Below are 23,558 nucleotides of genomic sequence, written 5' to 3'. Positions count from 1 at the left end.
TGTTTAATTTTTAATCTTGTTTTGTAATTGTTTTAATATTGTTTTTAAGTGTCTAATTTTGAATCTTGAGATTAAAAACGTAAGGCAAAGCCTGGAGCCATTATTTTGTCATTCATTCAATGAACATAACCACGCAGATTCCTAGATCATCAACAAGGTAATTTGCTGCTGTAGGAGCTTGAAAGTCATAAAACAGACATACATATACTCCCTCAGACTAGGCAGCTATTTATATACAAGCATCTGCTTTACTCGAAGACTCACTTCAAAGCAAATAAAAGATTAGGATTTCTTTCTAATAGACTTGGATACAACTGCTGTGTTGTTTCAATGGCTTCTCCCATTCTTCCTGCTAGAACCAGTTTCTGAATTCCTGTCAGCAGAAACAAAAGCACAAGTTTAAAAATGTTTATTTCAGGACCAGTTTAAGCAACAATTGAATACTTCTGGATCTCCCCAGTTTTGGTAAAAGAGTCCGTATTTCTTTCTTTGTTTTGACAGTATCGATATGTTCCTTGGGTCCCATACATCTGTTTCTAATTTTGTTTCACTTAAATTGATGAATCGGATATAACTGATTAAATCTCTAGGCTCTAAAGTTAATAATTAAACCCAAAGGATTCAGACAATTGTTTATTTTCATTCTGCTTTAGTTCTAATGTAGTGTTGTCAAAAGGAGTATATAAAATATTAAAAACAGATTTAATTTATCACAATTATAAGTTATATATCTATTAATATGTATTACAATGTATATAGACAGAGGTTTTGAACTGCAAATTGACATTTAACCAAAAGTTATCAATTATAAAGCAATTAAGGCTTCCTTCAGTGGAAAGGTATTAAGAAATATCTATATATTTTTGGTTGCATTTATCAGTTTGTTTATTCAGCTGTTTTTAGTTTGTTTTTGAAAGGAAGTATATAAATTCCATAAACGTAGAAAAAATGAAATTAAGTAAATAACCATTGTTTTTATTAGGTGACAATTAATCAAATTTTCTCTGCATAATCTATCTGTGGCAAAGCAAATCCATCATGCTTCTACTGATTATTCAGATATTTAAAACAGTGAGCAATGAAATAAGATATCTGAAATTCAAAGGCCAGTTAAGAAGCATTTTTATATCTGAATATTTAAAATCTTTTAGATTTAACAAAACAGCACTGTTCAGGCTTACTTTGTCTATTTTTAATGGAAGCTAATTCTTCTAGTACAGTCTGGTCAGTAGATCTAGCAAATGCCTCTGCTGTTGCACAGTATCCATGATGTACCAAATAAGATGAAACCATCCTGTAAAAGAAAGTTAATACAAAATATAGCATGGAGGCAGCTTCTCCATTTAATCCCACCGATTAGGCAGCTATTTATTTACAAGCATCTGTTTTTCTTGAAAATTCACTTCAATACAAACTTCATCAGTAGGTTAGGTAAATTTACTTTGAGAAAAAATGCTACATTTATTCTAATATACACTGTTAAAACTAAAATATGATATAAATAAGTATATAACGATACGTATTTACAAATTATATGTGTTTAACTTTTCTCAATTTAAAATTGTACACATATGTATATTTAAATACATATGTACATTCAGTTCATTACCAGTTGAAGTCTAATGGTTTAAAACAGAGCATTCTAGAGTGCTAAAGGTAACAGAGAATATTCACTCTAGAAAATGGAGTTACACACAATGAGGAAGTCGCTCAGCATGGTGAGAGATGTGGTAAAAGCAGTAACAGAGTGGTGCTATGTTAACAATGTGCATGCAAAGGGTATTCTTTGTCTTGGGACAAAATAGTTCTGGATATTAAAGAGGAAATACTATCTGTACTTCTCTACCGTCAAATTTATCCAAGGGTGTTCACATGACTCTTGATTCAAAAACATACTATTAGTTACAAATGGCTTTGAATGAAAAGCAGCAACAAGTAGGTAAATGGCATGTGTTAATTTAGCTTTCACTGAAAAATACACACAATTTATCCTTTCCATCCTCAATCAAGCAGAATCAAACCTGGAGTACACTGTTCACAAAATAATTAAGAGAAAATAATTCTACTCATCTTCCCAATCAAATAACTAGAACATTATCTTCTTAATCCACTTCAGTGATGAAAATTCACAATAACATGAAATATCCTATCATGATTTTGAAGATTCCATAGTGAAACGATTACCAAACAGGACTCTCAGCTTAATTTGCATGATGTAGTATGAATTAAGGCATGTACAGTAGGAATTAATGATTAGTCCTAAATCAAGAATATGCTAAATATCCTTTCCTAGGGTGTGTTGCATACTCTGTTGAAACTATCAATATGAAGCATGCAAAGCTTAAAAAAGCACTTATGTTAAATTAAAACAATTTTTGCCAACTACATCTTGCATTCATAAATCACTTTTAAACTTGAAATTAGTGCACATATAATAATTCTAACATTTCCAAGCACAAAAATGATTCAAGATGTTCCCATAAAACAGATACTTTAAATTAGATGCACTATGTAGAACAAGTTTGGACCAGAAATCAATGCAGCTGCCACCAGGCAGTGTTTCCACATACTATCTCACAAAACTAAGTTACAGTAATCACATACCAGAGTTGTGCAATGCTTCAGATATGAAGATGGGAAAAGTGCTTTGTAAAGAGGTGTGAGTGTGTGTGTGCGTGATGTACCATCTGTCTAGAATTCCTTAAAGCTACTCTTTTTCCAGGCTCACACAGCTGTCCTCACAGTTGCAGCGCAGCCCTGGAAAAACGTTTGGTTTAAGAAAATGCTAATGCATACTATCTATACATTCCATAGTACACTTTTCCCTTCAAATCCAAAGTGCTGCACAGCCCTACCACATACAAAAAATGAGTAACATTTATTATAAGAAGCTAAATGCATGGTTTTACATGGAGATAACTACATCAGATAAAATTACCCTCTTGGGAACAAATATCATATTTGCATGTCTTATCTCACTGCACAAGTGTACAAGGAATACAGAACAGGATTTGTAGGACTGAAACAGGCCAGTTTTAAAATTTCTCAAAATTGAACAGGAATTTAAACAGACACTCATTATAATCTTCAAATCATACTTTTGGATCATCGTCTGCCATTCTCCTTCCCGATCTCCTATAGGGAATCTGTCAATCTGACCCTGAGTTTTGGTTCTCCATTCACGCATATAATCTTCAATATCAAACACAAATGGATGCTGTCCAAAATTAGCATCCACTACTTCTCCGGGTGTTTGAAGTCCAACTGTAGGGTATAGATTTGGCTGCAAGAGATAATTACAATACATAATTTAATCTTACAAAATGCAAATAATTTGAAATTAGCATTAAAACAACTTAATTAAGTTAAAAATAACTTCTGGAAGCTCCACTAACAGAAAAATCAAATTAAGTAGTTAATGTTTAACTTGAGTTTCAAGCGTATTTAAGAAATACTTGGGAGCAAAAATTTCACTTAGTAAAACTTGCAGAGTTCTTGACAACCAGGATAAGCAATAGACTTGATAGTCTTTATGAACTGAATGAGGCAGCTTCATAGGTTTCAAGAAGTTTGAAGAAGCAAGCCTATCTCTCCAAGTATGAAAAATTATAAAAATAAAAAGTAATTTTTGTCATGAACATGATGATAAAATTAGCATTCTAAAACAATATATTCTTTTTTTTGGTTAATGCGATAGACAATGTTTCTCAAAATCTACCAGAAAAAAAAAAAGAATTTTAAAAATACATTCTCAAAGTGTAATGTAGCTGTTATAGCACCATTTCCCAACCTGGATGTCCTCTAGATGTGTGGACTTTGCATAATGGATGGCAGTATTACTGCTGAGAATTCTGGAAGTTGAAATCCATCCAACTTGAGGGAGCTCAGATTGGGGAAGGCCAGAAGTTGGTATTTACCGCAGTACAGTACTTTCACCTCATTACTGTCCATAAAAACTAGCAATTGCTGTCTAGGGACTTCAGCACAAGGATTTCCTGTTGTTAGTGCTTCTTTTTCTATGTCTGAAGATGCCAGAAACCTAATCAGAGACCTTCTATATACAAAGAATGTGCTTGACTGAACTTAAAATTCTATGCTTGCAAATCCTCCAAATACATTCCCTAAAGCATCAAAAGTTAGAAATACTTAACAAATACTAAAACACCAAATGGTAATTATAATTCCTTAGAATCCTCTGACATTATTGAAAACAAATGCTTATTAAGTAATTTTGAGATTTTTAAAATGCATTTTGCTTCTATGATTTAAAAAATAGAAATAAACTGAAAAATGCATACTATATAGGCAAGGAAAAAGTGCTCTTTGTGCACAGATATTTTATACTTTAATACATTGATCTTACCGGCAAATCTGTAAAAGCAATACCTGTAATCAAGAAATATTTAATTAAAATCTGAGCTGTCATAGTCAATGCAAGTCATGCCTTAATACTCTTATAGTCAAAATATATCTCTATATGAGGGAAATATTAACAGTTATGCACTTCTTTTTGCTAGAAATTATGTTTATACAGCCAGGGTATCCAAAAGCAGCCATATTACATTATTTATATAATTACATTTTAATGAAGAAAAAAAAGGCAGAAGAGCAGGCCAGAAAGCACAGGATTGTCACAGTATTTATCAAGCACCAATTTACCAAGTAAAAGTCTTATTTTCGGCTTCAAGAAAAGCTACTTGTTTCCAGTTTAGTCTTATGAATCATACTACCTTTCCATCACTGTATACCTCACTGCAATGCGTTACCATTCTTAGTTAAATATTCAAATTCTTATTCTACTATGACTCAAAGATTAAAATTTCAGAGTAATTCCAATAAACATAACCTAGCAATCCTTCCTCCAGTGCTTACTTCATCCACGTTTAAACAAGTATTATTTAAAAGTTGCAAGGTATTACGACTAAAAATGCTACTACTAGGCAATGAGATATTACCTCTGTTTTTTTCTTTGTTGCCAAATTCAGTAGTAAAATAACCACTGTCTGTTGTGTGGTATTCTAGCTAAAGCTTTCTGCTACTGCAGAAATGTACTTTTCATATGACAAGTTACTTTGGTGTTATACAAACTGCACCTTATCGAGTAAGATATGAAGGACAAATATGCATAGGCAACTCTTTTCCCTTTTTAATACAATGGTGCTTAAAAGTTTGTGAACCCTTTTGAATTTTCAATATTTCTGTATAAATATGACCTAAAATGTGGTCTGTTCTCCACACAAGTCCTAGAACTAGATAAAGAGAACCCAGTTAAACACATGAGTCAAAAACATTATGCTCGTTCATTTATTTATTGAAAAAAATGATCCAAAGCTACATATTTGTGTATAGCAAAAGTATGTGAACCTCTAGGATTATCAGTTCATTTGAAGGGAAATTAGAGTCAGGTGTTTCAATCAATGGGATGATAATCAGGTGTGAGTATGGGAGGTCCTGCCTTATTTAAAGAACAGAATTCTGGGTATTCACTATCAAAGTCTGATCTTCACAACAGAGAGGTGTGGAAGTGTGTCATGGCTCAAATAAAGGACATTTCTGAGGACTTCTGAAAAACAGTTGTTGATGCTCACCAGGCTGGAAAAGGTTACAAAACTGTTTACAAAGAATTTAGACTCCACCAGTCCACTGTCAGTCAGATTGTGTACAAATGGAGGCAATTCTTGGGAGGTTTCAAAGAACCCCAGAGTAACATCTAAGGAACTAAAGGTCTCTTTTTCATTGGTGAATGTCAGTGTTCATGAGATCACCAACAGGAGAATATTGAACAAAAATGGTGTGCATGGCAGGGTTGCAAGGAGAAAGCCACTACACTCCAAAAAGAGCATTGCTGCCTGTCTACTATTTGCGAAAGACCACATGGATAAGCCAGAAGGCTACTGGAAGAATGTTCTGTGGACAGATGAGACCAAAACAGAACTTTTGGGCTAGAGTGAAAAGTGTTATGTTTGGCTAAAGGCTAACACTGCATTCCAGCATAAGAACCTTATCCCATCTATGAAACATGGTGGTGAAAGTATCATGGTTTGGGCCTGCTTTGCTGCCTCTGGATCAGGACAGCTTGCACCATTGATGGAACTATGAATTCTGCATTGTACCAGCAAATTCTACAGGAAAATGTCAGGTAACTGTGAACTGTAGGTCATGCAGCAAGACAACAAACCAGAACACACAAGTTGCCTGACCAAAGAATGGTTAAAGCAGAAGAATGTTAATGTTTTGGAATGGCCAAGTCCAAGTGCTGACCTTAATCTGATAGAAATATGGACGGGCCTGAAGCAGGCAGTTTGTGTGAGGAAGCCCACCAACATCCCTGAGTTGAAGCTGTTCTGTGAGGAGGAATGGGCTAAAATTCCTCCAAGCCGATGTGCAGGACTGATCAACAGTTATAGGAAATGCATAATTGCAGTCATTGCTGACCAAGGGGGGTACACTAGTTACTGAAAGCAAAGGTTCACATATTTTTGCAACACACACAAATATGTAGCCTTGGATCATTCTGCCCCCACCCCCACCCCCACCCCAATGAACAGGTGTAGTGTTTTTGACTCATTTGTTTAACTGAGTTCTCTTTATCTAGTTTTAGGACGTGTGGAAAACAGATCACATTTTAGGTCATATTTATGCAGAAATATTGAAAATTCAAAAGGGTTCACAAATTTTTAAGCACCACTGTATATGTGAGTGACAAGCAGAAAAGGACTTGAGCACTGTTTGCAAATACTTTATTAACTAAGCTAAGAAAAAAGGAAGGGCAATTATACAGCAACTATCAGTCTTATATCAAATGCTGACATGTATTTCAGAGGTCTCCAAAGCATCCAAACTGAGAGCTACAATTGTTATAGCAGTGTAAGTAAAGGCGAAGTTCTCCTGGATGTCATGCTCAAGGGGGCCTTTGCCTGCTCATCTCAAACGACCTTGCAACTGCAAGCATCCAGCTTGAATCTTTCAAGAACTTGGCTTTAGTATCCATAATTAATCTGTCTGATCAAGAGTTTTAACTTTTAATGCTTATCTTCTTCCATACAGGCTGAAATGCTCAACAAATGCCCTCTGGGACAAACTAGAAAACTATCTGCCTAAACCCACTTGCAATTATCCAAATGTGGCCATAATAATGGCAGGTGACTTTATGTTAGAATTGGCCCCAATGATGCAGTCCTGTTTTCCACTTTGGCAGTTATTTCTAAAGTACATCCTGATAGTAAACTGGATAGTAAGCAATTTCTAATAGAAAAATATACATGTGGGCAAAATCACCCTACATGGTCTTTATTGATTTAAAATAAATCTTCAACTATATTCCAAAAGACAGACTAGTAGAAAATGCCCATCACATGGTTCGACTGGCAGCTACTCTCTCCAATTAGGATGTGGTATGAAAAGACAGTCACCCAAGTCAGTGAGATAGGCCTGGCTATCTTAATACAGACATTGCAATCTGCCAAGGCATGAAAGAGAATTGCATTAGAACTCCCCAGTTGTTCAATATTTATGTGAACGCAGTGATAGCTCCTTTAACAAAAAGGAATTCCAGCTTCCTAAATAATTTAATGGGCATTTGGCAGTATTCCTGTATGCTGAAGATGGGACAAATCTTTTATTTACCCAGGACAGCCTTAGCAGAAGTTTGCAGACTTTAGCAGAATACTGTAAAGAGGAAGGGCTTACAATCACCAAATCAAAACCAAAATTATGATCTCAGGAAGGGCTAGGGGCCATAAATATCAATGGCAAATTGGAATAATAAACTGAACAAATTCCAGGCTTTAAATACCTTGGCATAATTTTTCAAGCTCCAGAAATTTGGAGGGAACAAATCAGATCCATAACAGCCAAAGCTAACAATAGCGTCAAGGCAATTCCAAGATTTTCCATTCTAAAGGGATTGATGCATACTGCACCTGTTGCCATCAAACTTTTTTTAAAGCTAAAACTATATCTCAAATATTGTACACTACTCAGATACACACCTACAATGATCTAAAGCTCTTAGATATTGTTCAACCTAGGATTTTACATGTACTCTTCCAAGTCCTATTGAGTCATTTCAAATGACTTAATCTATAGTAAAACTGGAATGATCCCCACAGCCTGTGCCTTAGCGACTTTCTTATGGCTTAAATGTTTGTTTTCTAATGGTTCACTGGCCCTAATACTACTATTTGATAACTTTTCATCAACATGGAAGCAAAATCTTAGCCAACCTGTGTCCCCTGCAGCTTCTTTCTCTTCTCCTTGTTGATCCTAGGTCTAGAGAATTAAGACTGAAATCCTCAAAGTCTTTCTGACATCACTCAGCAGCCAGAGTTGTGTGCTACAGCCCATCACCAGTGGTAGGTTTCCAAGTCTGACAAACTTTATACCTCCAAATTATTTATTCTTATTTGTCTAGCATATTATAATTCCTTCACTTTGGCTCATTTCAACACTTTACCTTCAACAGTATTAGAAGGGTGGTACAACAGAATCCCGTTCAGCAACAGATGCTACTCTTGTGCTCAGAAGGAAACTGAGACCCTAACTGGTTTATTTTTTTGTTGTCCCTCCTACAATAATACATGTACAAGTATATTTTTACCTTTTCCCACCAAAAATCAAATGTGTTATGAGGGAGAGGCAATTTGTTTCCTACTGTGAGGTCAAAATCCTACCATCGATAATAGAGTTGCCAAGTTTTTATCTGCAACGATTTCCATAGCTAAGGATAAAATGTCCTAATTATGGAGTGGGGGCTTTTCTTTTGTTTCTTTTTTAACTCACAATGTCAAAGGTTTACATGACCGTTTCATTACTTCTGTTTTATTTGGTCACTGTTTCTGTGTTTTGTATTGCTTTACTGTAATTATTTCTAGACAGTAGAGAGCCAGTTTGGTGTTGTAGTGAAGGCATCAGGCTGGAAACTGGGAGACTATGAGTTCTAGTCCCATCTTAGGCACAAAGCCAGCTGGGTGACCTTGGGCCAGTTGCACACTCTCAGCCCTAGAAAGGAGCCAATGGCAAACCACTTCTGAAAAACCTTGCCAAGAAAACTGCAGGGACTTGTCCAGGCAGTCTCCAAGAATTGGACATGATTGAACAGAATACACACACACACACACACACACACACAGTATATATAATTAATAAAAATCCAACTCATCTTTTCTCTATGGAATTCACAACCCTGGGTTATAATGACAACATATTATCTAAGATATCAACAATTTATAGGCAGGTCTAATTGTTCTAGCTAAAACACTATGCATTTTATCTGGTATTCTCAAATCAAATACAGTATTTTACATTAAGAAACTGCCTCATAAAATTGGGCCCATTGATTTTCCACTTTTGTTCAAGATGAAAATTAAACCCGTAATGCAATTCATTATACAGTATTTACAGTATTTACTAAAAGCAGTTACAGAAATTACACATGAACCCAGGAAGACCAAAACTGGAAAGCTATCTGGTATGTGTTAATTTATACAACATGGAAAAAAAAGCGGAATGTATAATTTTGCATCCTTGTTTGTTTAATTAGGCTGTACTGAAAAATAATTAACTGACTGAAACATTAATTCTTCAGGTAACCTAAGTGTCTTACTTTCCCATCTAGCAATCATATTAAAATGCTATATTTACTTTAAAATAAGTAAACTATTTACACTGCAAAGCTATTATCAAAGTACCGTAAAGATTTCTGAACTTTCATTGATAAATATCAGAAACACATTCAGAATTCATTTAGTGTTTGCGAAATGTCATTTCCACAGAACAGAAAAATGTTTTCTTCTTTTAAAATAGGCAACTGTGGAAATTACATTTCCCAAAAACATTCTAGCCCTCAGAGAGGTACTGACAAGGACCTAGTTCAAGAAACTAAGACCTGTTTTAATCAAATATACTTTAACCCTTAAATATTTTTTTTGTTTTTAGTTTTTGGTCAGAGTTAAGCTCTGATCAAAATTACATAAATTTAAAATTTGGAAAGATTGGTCAAATTTGCTGTCATACAGTATTTGATATTTTCACAAAATATAACCATTTTTTTCATACCCAAGCTATGCCCATTCTTTGTGTAGAAGCAGGTATTGTTGATAAGGTTTACACAGCAACCAATGACATCACCAGTTGTAAATGTTGGACCATAGGGCTGTCCAGTTCCTGAGGAACAAAATGAGTGCCCATCATCTCCATGGTAACCATATGAATGTTTATCCCAACCTAGAAACAAAACAAAAATAAGTGTTTACTACATCATGAAATGCCCAGGAATAGACTGAGAGCTGAATCCAAATTTAATCTTTCTTTGAATAGATTCAAATACTATATCAAATCCTACTAGCTTATTTAAGGCTAGATGCAAGCGAATGGTATGGACTGTTTCAGCTTTAAAATATAAGATTTTTAAAACAATGTTTTATAGAGAATGGGGACAGATTATGCTTCTGAGCTCAGGAAACAGTAAGTAACATGGATATATAAGGCAGCCACATGTGTTTGCAGCATTATGAGCTATTAGATAGGGAGAAAGTTTATTTCTTTGCTATAATTTAAATGCTGCTTTAATCTAAACAAGGCTGTAATTAATTTACAGAATATAATAAACATTGCAATAAAACAATAGTAAAATTAATAGCCAGACAAAATAACAGCACTCCAAGGAACAGCCTATAGTCTCCAACCCTAGCAGGAGAGCCCCCATCACCACAAAGCTATTTCCAAAGTTCTCTGGAATAGCCAGGGCTTAATGGCTTTCCAAATGGGAAAGTAGAGAAGCCACACTGATCAGAGGAGGAATGCTGTTCCAGAGATGGGGGACTGCAACTAAAAAGGCTCATCCCCATGATGCCTGGATACGACATTCCCTAAGGACCCAGAGAGCATTCTCCTTTTCTAAACTTAGTAGGTGGGTTGAAGCCACTAGAAGAAAGTGATCCCATAAATATCCAAGTCCTAAGCCACCTAGGGCTTTAAGGTAACAACCAGCACTTGAGTTGCACCCAGAAGAAAACTGGTAATCAATGAAGTTCTTGCATTAGAGGTGTTAGATGGGAAAACTTAAGAGGCCCCATCACTATATAAATTGCTGCAGTTGAACCAGCTGAAGCTTTGGGGTGATCATGAAGAGCACATTGCAACAGTCCAAGTAAGAGGTGACTAAAGCATGAATAACTATGAGCAGGTTCTCTCAATCCAGAAAAGGCCTTAATTGGTGCACAAGATGGACTTGTGAAAAGGTCTCTTAGCTATAGTAGCTACCCACTCATCAAGTACTTTTTTCCCTGATTCAGTACAAGCCATAGGTTATAAGGTTCAGCATGTATGAATTGACTGTGAAATCCTTGTTCAATGCAAGATTTGAAAGCAACAGAAGAGGTACTGAGATGTTCTCTTTGTAGCTAGGCAACAGTGTTCTCCTCTTCCCAAGCCATCCTCTCAAATGTCAGTTCTATCAGGACTGTTATTGGTCTGTTCTACTGCTACAACTTGACTGACACTAAACTGTTTGGTTTAAATTTTCTCATATATTCCTGTATTATTTAGTTGTATAAGCCTTATACAAACAAATTAACAGAGTTTAGAAATCTTCAATAAAATGACTTTGAAAATGAACCTGGTTTTGGCATTACAACATGAAACTGTGTGTTACCTGTGAGGTTAGACAAGCAGGAAGAAGGGATGATGTATAGAAAGTTATATATGGACTCCTAGCATTTTGTAGTTGCATCAGTAATCTGCTGAATTCTATATGTGAATGAATGGAGGTTATACTTAAAACCTGGTTCAAAGTAATGAAATTAATCCTTCCCTTCCTCTTTTCTTTCCCAGTACAATATTTAGGTATATAAATAAATGCATATAAATAAGTTTATAAATATAAGAATTTATTCAGGAACAAGTCCCCTGGTTCAAGGGGACATATTCCCAAATATGTGTATATGGTTGTAGTTAAGTCTTTCAAACCAGGAATATTTTCAGCAGCAGAAACAAAAACACATTTCCTCTCTATTGTTTAAGAACAGTTAGCACACACAGTGCTGCAACTGGGGAGGAAATCATAACCAATCCTAGAATAGATTATTTAAATCCAGGATGGCTTCCAATGATCCCAGAATAATGCTTTCCTTCCAGTAGCACTATAAAAGCCTTTTAACTGTATTCTGGCTTTTCAGTATTTACTGTTGTAATGGTATATAAAATTAAAAATTTTAAAATGCATTTTAAGATAATTTTATCTATTTATTAACAGATTTATACTACTGTTACAAACATAACTGTGTTTGGACTGGACTTGAGACTGATTAGCAGTGACAAACTAGTCTTAATTTTTAGACTACGGTTTGAGAATTTAAAAATCTTGCGATATATTATCCGCTTAACTAATAAATTAATTCTCACTAAAAGTCCAAATTAGTTTAGCTGTGTCTCCAATGTTTACATTTCCACTAGCTTGAATAACAACCAGCAAATGCCATTGCACTACCTCCTTTCTAGATCCTAGATTACATTACAAACTTTCTTATTAAGAACAGCTCTCATCTAGAAGAAAGAGAAGATGGATTGATTAGTGTATAATAACAATGAAGTATTTTTTTGAAAAAGTAATTATTCTTCGTCGTACCTGGTAGTCTGTTCATGTTCACTCCTTGAGCTGAGAGCCCAATTCCCATATAACTGCAAAATTGAAATTAAACAGGTCATCTTTCTCTGCCTCATAAATACTTATTTCAAAACAGTAATGAAACAAAAAACTTTGCAATTTGGTTTCTATATTTTACTCCAAATTTTCAAAGGTATACCAAAACTCTCGGCATTTTACTCAAAATGTTTTTATTTGTTCTATTTTTATTGTTCTTTTGTTTTCCTGAGAGTATTAAAGACTCATTAAAACAGTTTTCCAATATTCAGATAATGAGGAGCTACTAAGCATTTCTTCTGGTGGACCTCCAATCAGAAAAAAAAACCCTGCTGTACATTTACCATTTGGATTATATTTTGCTCTACAAATTAAAAAACATTTACCAAGATTTAAGAACTACTTCAACAAGGAACACACAAGGGAAGTATCTCCAACCTTGGATTTTGTCATTCTAAGAATCTGCCTGAGAGATAACATGTATGCAATAGTGGATGTAACCTAGACATTGACAAGTAAAAATGCCCTAAATGGTTCCAGGGAAAAAATACATGAGCTTAGGGTAAGAATAAAGGGAAGAAAGAAATATTTTGTTGGAATACAAGTCAGATGTCTTCTAGGATATGATACCTATAGGTTGTGGAAAAGTAATGCTGATTTCTAGAATCTTTTTCTAGAATAAGGAAAAGCAATCCACAACTCATGAAAATGACCAAAATAAGAAATTGAATTATAATGCAAAGTAAAGCAATCTTCTGTGTTTAATATCTAGCTAGCAAGTAAGATTTTGGAAAAGAAGAATAATTTAAACATCTTTAATGTGTATTTTGAATTAGCATGTTAAAGGTGGATTTTTCCCCAAAGGTTTGTTTGGCTTTTAATGCAATTCTGCAAAATGTGTACTTTTCAAAGGAACATCCACCTCTCTGTTTTGTTGTTTCTGTTAAATGGAGGTGCCCAACCTCTAAAAACATTAGTGAAGAAAAAAGAAAAACATCTTTGTATGCAGAGGCATTTAACATGAACAATAGCTTTTCTTTCCCTCTGCGTAATAGCAGAGGAAAGCAGATATCATGCCAACACCTAGACAACAGGACCCTGATAGGGAAATTCAAATTCAAAATTTAAATTGAATCTTTAAAGATTTATATAGGTGTGTGTATGTGTACGTGTAGACACATATGAACTATTTCAAAGTAAACTGATCAAGAATAAACTGGAGATTGTTGATACTTAGCATCACAAAACTTACACTTATAACCACTTGAAGCTCACTCATAATCAATCACACAATTCAATATATTTTTATGTGAGAGAATAAGAAATTATCAAATTAAAAATTGTAACTGATAAAAGAAATTATGCAATTTATATTTAATGCTGCAGGCTTGACTAGAATTTAAGAAACTGTAAGTGCTAGAATCCTCTCAAGGATTATCCACCATGCCCTACTTCATGCTCGAAATGGATTCAATTCTAAAATTAGTATTTATGACTGCAAACAAAACTGTATAGACATTCCCTATCTACCTCATGGAGAAACTCTATTTTGCTAAGTTAGTATCTTTTTTGTTTGTAGAAGGCGCTAGATATACTGTATGTTCCACCATAATACAGGGCCAGGTTATCCAATCCTTCCCAAATGTTTTGAACATCAACTCCTATTAACCCCAGCCAACATGAACACCAACCTAGGATTTTTTGGAAATATATTTTAAAACATCTGGAGGTTGATTATTCCTGGGCTAAGCTTATGTATTATTTTCATTCAGTGGAATGTGTTCCAAAACAGAATGAACAGATCCAAAGCCTTATTCTCTGTTTATTTACATTAACAAGGATGTTCAACTCTGCATTTAGGTCTTATAAAGGTCTTTTGCTACAAATGATTATGTTATCTCGTTATTACAGCAACTATTAGAATGGTTGGAATGACTATGGTGTTTACTTACTGACACCAATAATAAGCAGGACCTTCTTTACTCTCCCAGAGAACAACCACCCCACCCTGTACCCTGTTGTGTTTCACATCTGTCAAACACACTCAATATTTTCCTGGTGACAAATCTTTCAGTATTTTAAATGGAAAAAAAAACTAACTAAATATTACTGAGCTTCTCTAATAGCAATAATCACAGAAAATATGAGTTTATCAAGCAATTAAACTGGGACATATTTTCTAGTAACTGCTTTCTTTTCCCACAACCTAAATTTAATTGGCCAGATCAACTGCAATGCAGCCAGATTATTGCAGTAGGCTAGATATCTGGACTGGACCTAGGTTCAAATTCCTATTTAACCGCTGAGTTGAGTGACTTGGCATCAATTCTTCATTCTTAGCTTACAGGATTGTCATTGCAGAGATAAAATGAGGAGAATATGTATTCTACAATGGTGTTTAAAACTTTTGTTTCCTTATAAATATAACATAGCATAACATAATATTATAATTAGATTATCAATATGCCCATTTAACACCTCTGCTTCACAAGCTGCACTGGTTACTGGCTTGCTTCCTGATGTAATTCAAGGTGCTGATTGTTGCCTATAATGCCCTACATGGCACAGGGCCCAGTTACTTGAGGGACCACCTATCTCCCATAACATCTGCCCAGCTGATCCTGCAGGGTTGGTGCACTCCAGGCTCCTTCAGTTACACAATGTCATCTCTCAGGACACTGGAAGTGTGCCTTCCCTTCACTTCATCACACTTGCTAACTTTTATCTTTATCTTTTATCTTTTATTGATTTTATTGTAATTTCTTTATTAGATTGCTGTGAGCTGCCCAGTCACTGAGAATCAGGTAACATACAAGTTTAAGAAATTATTATTATTGTTTATATCTTGCCTTTCCTCTAGTAGTTCAAGATGACGTACATAGCACTCCCTAGTCTAATTTTTCCCAACAACAACCCTGTGAGGTAAGCTGGGATGTGAAAGAGTGACTGCCACAAATCACTCAGTAAACTTCCATGACTGAGACTGACTTGATCCTGGGTCTCTTCCGTCCTAATCCATTAAGTGTTATGTGAATGAAATGTAGTCTGCATGGTTCAGGGGCTTTTATTTATACCCAGTGTTTCAAGTGAAATCCATCAATTAATGTAATTTCTGCAGTTTTGTATTTATATTTATATTGGTTTTTGCTTTTTCTTCATACTTGCATTTGGAATTGTTCCCTTACAGTATCTGTGTCTAGTTTACTTCTTCCGTATTTTTAATTAAAAGCAATTTTGGGAACTTAATTTCAACTAAATATATTCAGATGAATATACTTCAATATATATTATAGCTTGAGCGAATGCTAAGAAGCTATATACTGTGTATACAAGGACAGCGTTGACTACTCTCATCTCCATTCCTGGTTGCTAGCAGCACAGGCCTTTCATATATTTCATACTATTCTATGGTTGAAGACTAGCACTTACAGTGGACACTAGGCCTGAGCACAAACTAAGTCCCAGCTGCTAGTTATGCATATCTATTTCTGAAGTATTATAAAGAGCCAAAAACATATTACATAAAAACATGAAATCAAATCAAATGAAATACCTATTTCATTGCTGGGAAGGGAAAGATAGCGGCAGAGCAACATCTCCTATTCTGGGCTCCATGCTTATTCTTGACTAATTTATTTCTTTGTTTCTGAAGAATTTCAGAAAACATATAGCTAAAAATGATGTCTAATCTGTAAGAATCTATATAAAAATAAAATGTAAACTATCAGAATCCTAACGTTTCTTTTGCCAGGGATTAAATGGTGCCATGACAGTAGAATATAGATATTTAGACAAGAAGTGAAGACAGAGGAGCATTTAAAAAATGTAACATGGATCAGAACAGCAGCTGATATTAAGAGTGGTTTTATGCATAAAACTAGTAACCAGCATTCATTAAATCCTGTGGTTTTAAATACGGTTAATCATCTAAGTATTGCTTTGAACTAAAAAAGCTTAAATTAAAATCTTCACTCCAAAATTAGCTATACCCATATAATACAGGTAAGTACAAGCTGAATTGTTCAGTCAAGTGATGCATCTTTAACAAGAACAATGAAAAAAACACTAACTTCCAGTAGTTCTATTCATTATGGATATTATAGGCAAAGCACAGAATCCATTACAGGAAAGAGATAATGGGCTCCCTAAAGCGGCACTTAGCAGTCATCCAGTTCTCTACTGCTAGGATTCTGTGATTCTATCTATCTATCTATCTATCTATCTATCTATCTATCTATCTATCTATCTATCTATCTATCTATCTCTATCATCTATCTATCTAAACAATTTATATGGCTGCCCATCTCATATACATGTCTCTGGGTGGTTAGCAATTAAAACAGAATAAAAAAATAATACAAAGCACTTCATCTCGCTAGGATTAAGTTTAAACCTGTTCCTCCCCATCCAGCCCCTAACAGCCTCAGACACCTTGACAATACTTCCTCACCTATTTGGCCTGGAATTAAGATATAAGACTGAGTGTCATCAACATACTGATGACACCTGACCATGTGTGGACAGAGTTTATTCACTGACTTCATGTAAATGTTTGAACCTCTTTTACAGGACAGTGGTGCTCAAGATGGGTTTCACCAATGCAAGATAAACTATTAATTCCTATGATTCAGAAACTATTGACTATTCTGTTGATATAGCCTAAAATTGCATTTGTTTTTTGCATCTGCAGAAAACCAGTATCTATTGACTGATAAACCAGTATCTAATTTTCATCACTTCTCCTGCAACTGGGTTTCAAATAGTGTATTCTCCATATACACTATTTTCTACCCTAAGCCACTTAGAATGGGCCTCTATATACACATATAACTTGAGCTTATTGATAAAACAAAACAATGAACAATCCACGGGTAACTCCAGAATACAATTAATTCAGAATATCCAGTAAAGTTCTGACACAGTTGACTCAATAAAATTCTGACTCATGCATCCAGATGAAATGCAGATTTCAGTTTTATTGATGATGTGTACAGATGTTAAACAAAAAGCCATGACTGGAAAAAGTTCTCACACAGCTACCTGATAAAAGACACATAGGCACGTCAAAACCTCCTCCACTCTCCCCCCACTTTTCCCTTAACAGTCCAGCATTCCACTCCTGGCTGGCTGGTAAAACTTTGGATTTCTTCTCACTCTCAACAACTCCCCCCCCCATCCAGAACTTGAGATTTGTTCAAATGACAGAGAACACAATCAACAGATCTAACAACTCTTTGATTGTGGGTTCTGACAATTATTCTGACTGAGTAAGTAATACTATTTTACAGGGGCCCTTATTGATTTTTTCAACAGGAACATTTTAATGATGGAATCTCAGATGTAGCACAATTTAATTCCTTTCCCATCATCTTTACTTAGCTGTCACAGCGGTCCAAAGAAAGGACTGTTACAACATTGCAATGGCTACAATTTTTACTGCATGTCTCCCCAAACCCTAGCTCTTTCTTTCAATAAAACTAATCTTTATTAGACAACATGGAGTAATTTTTTAAATTCACTGGTACTATCATATTGTCATTCTGAGACATTCAAATAACTTATCAATAAATGACATACAGTAGCCATAGGCAGATAAAAATACACGTTGTACTTGATCAATTCCATTTACTTCTATCATTTAAAAACACATGCTTCTCTTTTCATACAGCTCATATGACCAATTGCAATGTATTCTAAACATAAGGATATTAGAAAAGGTGCAAACTTTCCAGATGATCACAAAAGTTCTGCACTGAAGCACCAATTCATATTTTAAACTGATTGCAGTCCAACATAATTCTATTTAAACTGGGAAATAATCCATCATAACATCCATTACAAAACTACAGGTAATCTTGGTTAATGACGGCAATTGGGACTGGAATTTCTGTTGCTAAGCAATGTGGTCATAAAGTGCAACTTCACGTGACTGTGCTGCTTAGCAATGGCACTCTTGGCACTTCTGGTCACCATCATTAAATGAATCCTGGACTTTCGTTAAGAGCAACATCATGTGGTCACCATTTGCAACCTCCTGCCAGCTTCTCCATTAACTTTGCTTGTCAGAACCCGGCAGTGAAGGTCGCAAATGGTGGTCACATGATCGCGGGGATGCTGTGACAGCTGGAACTTGGAGGACCAGTCGTAAGTATCATTCATTTAGTGCCATAAGTTTGAATGGTCATCAAGCAAGTGGTCATTAGGACCACCCATACTCTATGCAGTATAGTTGCAAACCAGTAATCGGTTGTGTTCATGAGTGAGACAAAATCAGTGAAACAGCAGAGAGTTGCAATGAAAGCTCACACAAATATACTTTAGCATGTGTGTCAATGCTGCATGCACATTCAAAAAGGGTGAGGCTTACATTGTGACATTTTATCTGCCGTCTTTCTGATTTTGATTTCCCAACTGAGAAGGCACCATTGCCAGTAATGATTCTAATAGCATGTTATTTATTTAGTTTCTTTAATATACATAAATACAAAAACAGAAAACAAAAGCAAATTAAAAAGGTAGGAAGAAGAAAAACAAACAAACATGTTACTGTACATATAGAAAATAGTGGTTTTTAAACACAGCATTAACACCTTCACCACATGTAGCAATGCTGGTTAAGTCTTCCATTTATGTCAACAGAAAACCAGTTCATAAGCAGAAAGTGAACACATGATCACTCCAAGATTGTAAATCCAACATGGCACTGTCTTTCCAGTGTAAAAAGGAGGGGTTTTTTTGTTTATGCTTCATGCTTAACAGATCCATATTTTTTCATATAATGACAGAATCCAAAGTTTAGGTATGTAATTTACAATCAAATCACATTATTTTTCCCAAAACCTTATTAACAAAGTTATGGATATCAAACAAAAACAGGACAACAGTGGGGGAAGCCATACATGTAACTGCCTTTACATAATTTTCCACTTCCAACATAATGAAGTTCACAGCCAACCTTTTAAAAACATTCTCTGAGATGTTCAATAAATATGACAACAATATTTTGTTGAATTAATCTCAAGATTAGAACAGACTTAACATTCTTTAAGACTCTTAGTCATATTTGTTCATACTATTACTGCAACTTTTTGTTTCAAAGTTATCATTAATAATATCCATCTTCACATGACTCTTCAATTGTCTATAAAATTATAGCATATTTTGGATCATTCCAAACTCATTGCAATACTAACTCAGAAGTTGTAGATATTGCTAATGCATCAAAAGTTGTTTTAACTGAATACACTGCCATTGAACAGTTTTTCATAGTCCAAATTGTGCTTACAATAACTCAAAATGATTTTAAAACTTGATGCAAGCTTTAATAACAATTTTATAAAACATAAGGTATTATAACTGAATCCATAACATACATTAAGATATTTGTATATCTTTATTTTTAATAGTTATTTAAAAACTATTTATTTAAAAAAACACTGATTTTTATGTCCCCCCAAATGAAAATGGCAAAGCGTCTAGATCCTATATGCATTTTTGTATTACAGACTGAACAATGAAATGGCTTTAATAATAAAGGGATGGTAGTAGTAGAGGGAACCTCCTGAAATTCTTTGAAGAAATGAGGTGTAAATATAAGAATATTTTCACTCAGTTTTTCTTCTGCTTCAATTTCCTAATAACACAGAAGTCAAATTTCCATTGCAAATAAAGTAAAATAAAATATAAATAAAATAAAATGAATAGAACATAGTTGAGTTGTGGAGTTAAAAGTATCTGATTTCCTTCCTGAATATCTATTCCAGAATAATTACAATAAACCTAAACAGATTAAAACTCCTTCTTTACAAAAAGCCTGAACTTTGCATTATCATACAATGTTCGTTGAAAAAAATTATTTTCATTATTAAAAAATGACAGATTTACAGAAGAATCCTATAGAGCTCTATTAAAAATTGGTTACAAGATTGCAACTCTTTTGCTGTAATATTACACACACTTCAGAGAAAGTTAATAGGACTTATGTTTGAGTAAACATAGCCAGGTTTAGGTTCTAAAATGTTCTCTAGAACTGCATGAGGCAAGCAACAAAAAGCACATGGTTAAATATTTCCACTACCTAATATATGCACTTATTTTTGTTTCATTACATTAAGTCTTACATGGTTAAAATTATGGCAAATACTAAGCTGAAACTGTACTATCCTGATCAGAAAAAACTGTAAGAAATGGACTTTCTGAATCCAATTTCTTGTATCCAGAATTTGCAGAAGATCCAAGCACATTATGGCTGTTCAGATATACCTTATCACATATTAAGGAGGGGAGCATAATTATATCCACAAGCTATGCACTTCTTGATGTAATGCACCTATTGGCTACACATGTGGCTGCTGGGTCTTAAATGTCACTGCAAAAGGGCTCAGTATATGTATCATGCTTGGAAATTCTGCTCAGTATTCACTATCCCATCTGTAGTACGCATTTTATACATGAAAATAAGCAGTTTTAAACATCACCTTGAATACACAATCCTTTTGTTTTCAGAAGCTCCTGTTTCAATGGACACACAAAGACATGTTCAGACAACTTAAGGATATAGCCTAGCTTACTGGTCAATAATTTCTGCAATCTCAAAGGAGTACTGGTATTTGTACAGAAATAGACTTCAACATCTTCATGTCTTCTCCAGCCCAAGTTTTGATTCTATATTGTTTAGACAATTAAAATAAATTATAAATTTTATTTTAAACAGCAGCTATCTATTTCACTTCTACTTTCTGGTTTCAAAGAACAGAGAAATGAGGAAAACCTGCAAGATGGTGAACAAATACAAACTACTGGCACTAGTGATGGTTTAATACAGCAAAAGGCAAGAATTGTAAAGTGCATTTGCTCATTTTGCTAAACCACACTGTGGCTGGCTTTAGTATGATCTCCAAACCTGGATAACAGACCGAGGTTAAAGCAAAGAGCTTTAGTTACACTCTGGGACCATGGCTCATTTGTGGTTAACTTCTGCAAAATATGACTCTATTATTCAAATTCAAATTGGGGAATGACCAATGGTTGACTTTCTTCTCTAGACATAACTTAGAGCCAGTTTGGTGTAGCGGTTAAGGTACCTGGCTAGAAGCTGGAAGACTGTGAGTTCTAGTCTCGCCTTAGGCACAAAGCCAGCTGGGTGACCTTGGGCCAGTCATCTTTTCTCAGTCCTAGGAAGAAGGCAGTGGCAAGCCACTTCGGAAATCTTGCCGAGAAAACTGCAGTGACTTGTCCAGGCAGTTGCTGGGAGTCAACACTGACTTGAAGATGCACATACACACACACTAGACACATAGCTAGGTAGCAAGAAGAGCAGCAGAGTTAAATCCCCTCCACAGAAGCTTCTTCAGAGTTCCACAGTTTTCTTCTTATAATGCACAGGCTGTTCCTTTAATATAGTAAGCAGCTGGGGAAGGCTAATTAATAGTGTTCCCAAACCCATTTTGGTCCAGAAGATATTCCTCTGTTTTGCCTGCCAAGAGTGGACAGAAACTAGCTTAGAGCAAATATTTGGACAATATACAAAACCATGACTCAGGTAAGTTAAAACCAGCCATGGTTTAAGATCACAACACTGTATGATTATGTTTTTGTTTATTAAAATCAGAACAGTACCAAAATTACATCTGGTTAGCCATCACAGAGATGACTGATATAGTGGCCAAGGAGAAAGGGAAAATTTAAACTGCTATTGACAATGAATTCCTATGTCATCCTGGGCAAGACTCTTAGCATTACATGTGAATATGTGTAGAGTGGGATTGACAATATGTCCAATACTTTCTGTCAAGGAATATAACATACTTCATTCCACTCCTGAAATCAATGGAATACAGAAGTGCTAAATCTGGACTAACCTGACGTATTTATCCCATATTGTTTGAATTAACTTATTGTTTTTACTCATTCTTCATCCCTTTCCCCTCTTAAAACTCAGATAGCAAGCACTGAAGAAGAGTAGCAAGCTGGGTGGGAACTCTACCTACTCTTTGCCTTATGAATAATTTCAATTTACAGAATACACAGTTACTAATACATAGAGACTTTTTTATTTCAACAGGAATAACATCCTACTACAAAATGTTACTTTCAAAAAGTTAAGGATTTATGTGGTGTAGTTTTAATTGCATTCCAAATTAGTTTATTCATAATATTAAAGATCATCAACTGTACTTCCAGATCTTTCCATCGCTAACATTATTCATAGGGGTTCCAGAAAAAAAGCAGATACACTTGTATAATCTTCTGGGTTACAAATATCTAGAAAATTGTAGTAAAGTTCGTACTTTTTAAGTGATTTGATAGCCATTTTGTAACCAAGGTCAAAAAATTCTCCACAAGAAATTTTATTATCTCACCTATATGTATGAACAATCTATAGAAAAATAGTTAACAAAACCTGGTTTGAATACACAGAAGAAAAACATTCATTTGGGCAGGCAAACAATAGATTCAACAGAACAATAAATATATTAAAGTATATTTTCTGAAGGATTCTTTTTGGCACAAACTTCACCAATAGCTGTTCTAATGCATGCAACCATATCATGAAAAAAAGGGAGATTTTTGAGAGATGATGGCTGACAAAGATAACACTTCCTGTGTACTTTAATCCTACCCACTCTCATTCTGCAATTAAAAAAAGAGCATCAGTACATACCACCTAGTGTATACATAGTTTAGCGCTTAGAAAATGACTTCCCAGTACATTTTTACTTCTAAATTAATCAAATTCTGAATGTGCAAAACTCAAGTAACTGAAACGCTTAACAGAAATAGTAACAGTGGAAAATGTTTGTGTGTGCACATGTATGTAAATATAAAATTAAAAGTTACAGTGTTAGTACAGGTGGTCCTCATTTAACAACCACTCATTCAGCAACCATTTGAACTTATGACAGCGTTGAACGAGTGG

At 34.8% G+C, this 23,558-nt stretch overlaps 1 protein-coding gene across 1 annotated transcript in view; it reads right to left on the bottom strand.

Annotated features, from left to right (window-relative positions):
• RANBP9 (RAN binding protein 9) overlaps window positions 1-23,558 on the bottom strand; it is a 39,589-nt gene that overhangs the window by 7,282 nt on the left and 8,749 nt on the right. Inside the window, exons 3-8 of the mRNA XM_063298936.1 lie at window positions 12,626-12,678; window positions 10,057-10,224; window positions 4,364-4,386; window positions 3,099-3,283; window positions 1,182-1,294; window positions 265-373 (exon numbers count right to left, since the gene is read on the bottom strand). Of these exons, the coding sequence (XP_063155006.1) occupies window positions 265-373; window positions 1,182-1,294; window positions 3,099-3,283; window positions 4,364-4,386; window positions 10,057-10,224; window positions 12,626-12,678 (651 nt within the window). The remainder of the gene's footprint in view (window positions 1-264; window positions 374-1,181; window positions 1,295-3,098; window positions 3,284-4,363; window positions 4,387-10,056; window positions 10,225-12,625; window positions 12,679-23,558) is intronic.

Source organism: Candoia aspera, chromosome 3, assembly GCF_035149785.1.
Source record: "Candoia aspera isolate rCanAsp1 chromosome 3, rCanAsp1.hap2, whole genome shotgun sequence".
Lineage (NCBI taxonomy): Eukaryota > Metazoa > Chordata > Lepidosauria > Squamata > Boidae > Candoia > Candoia aspera.
The sequence above is the reverse complement of the archived record's forward strand: the minus strand, read 5'-3'. Positions and strand labels throughout refer to the sequence as shown.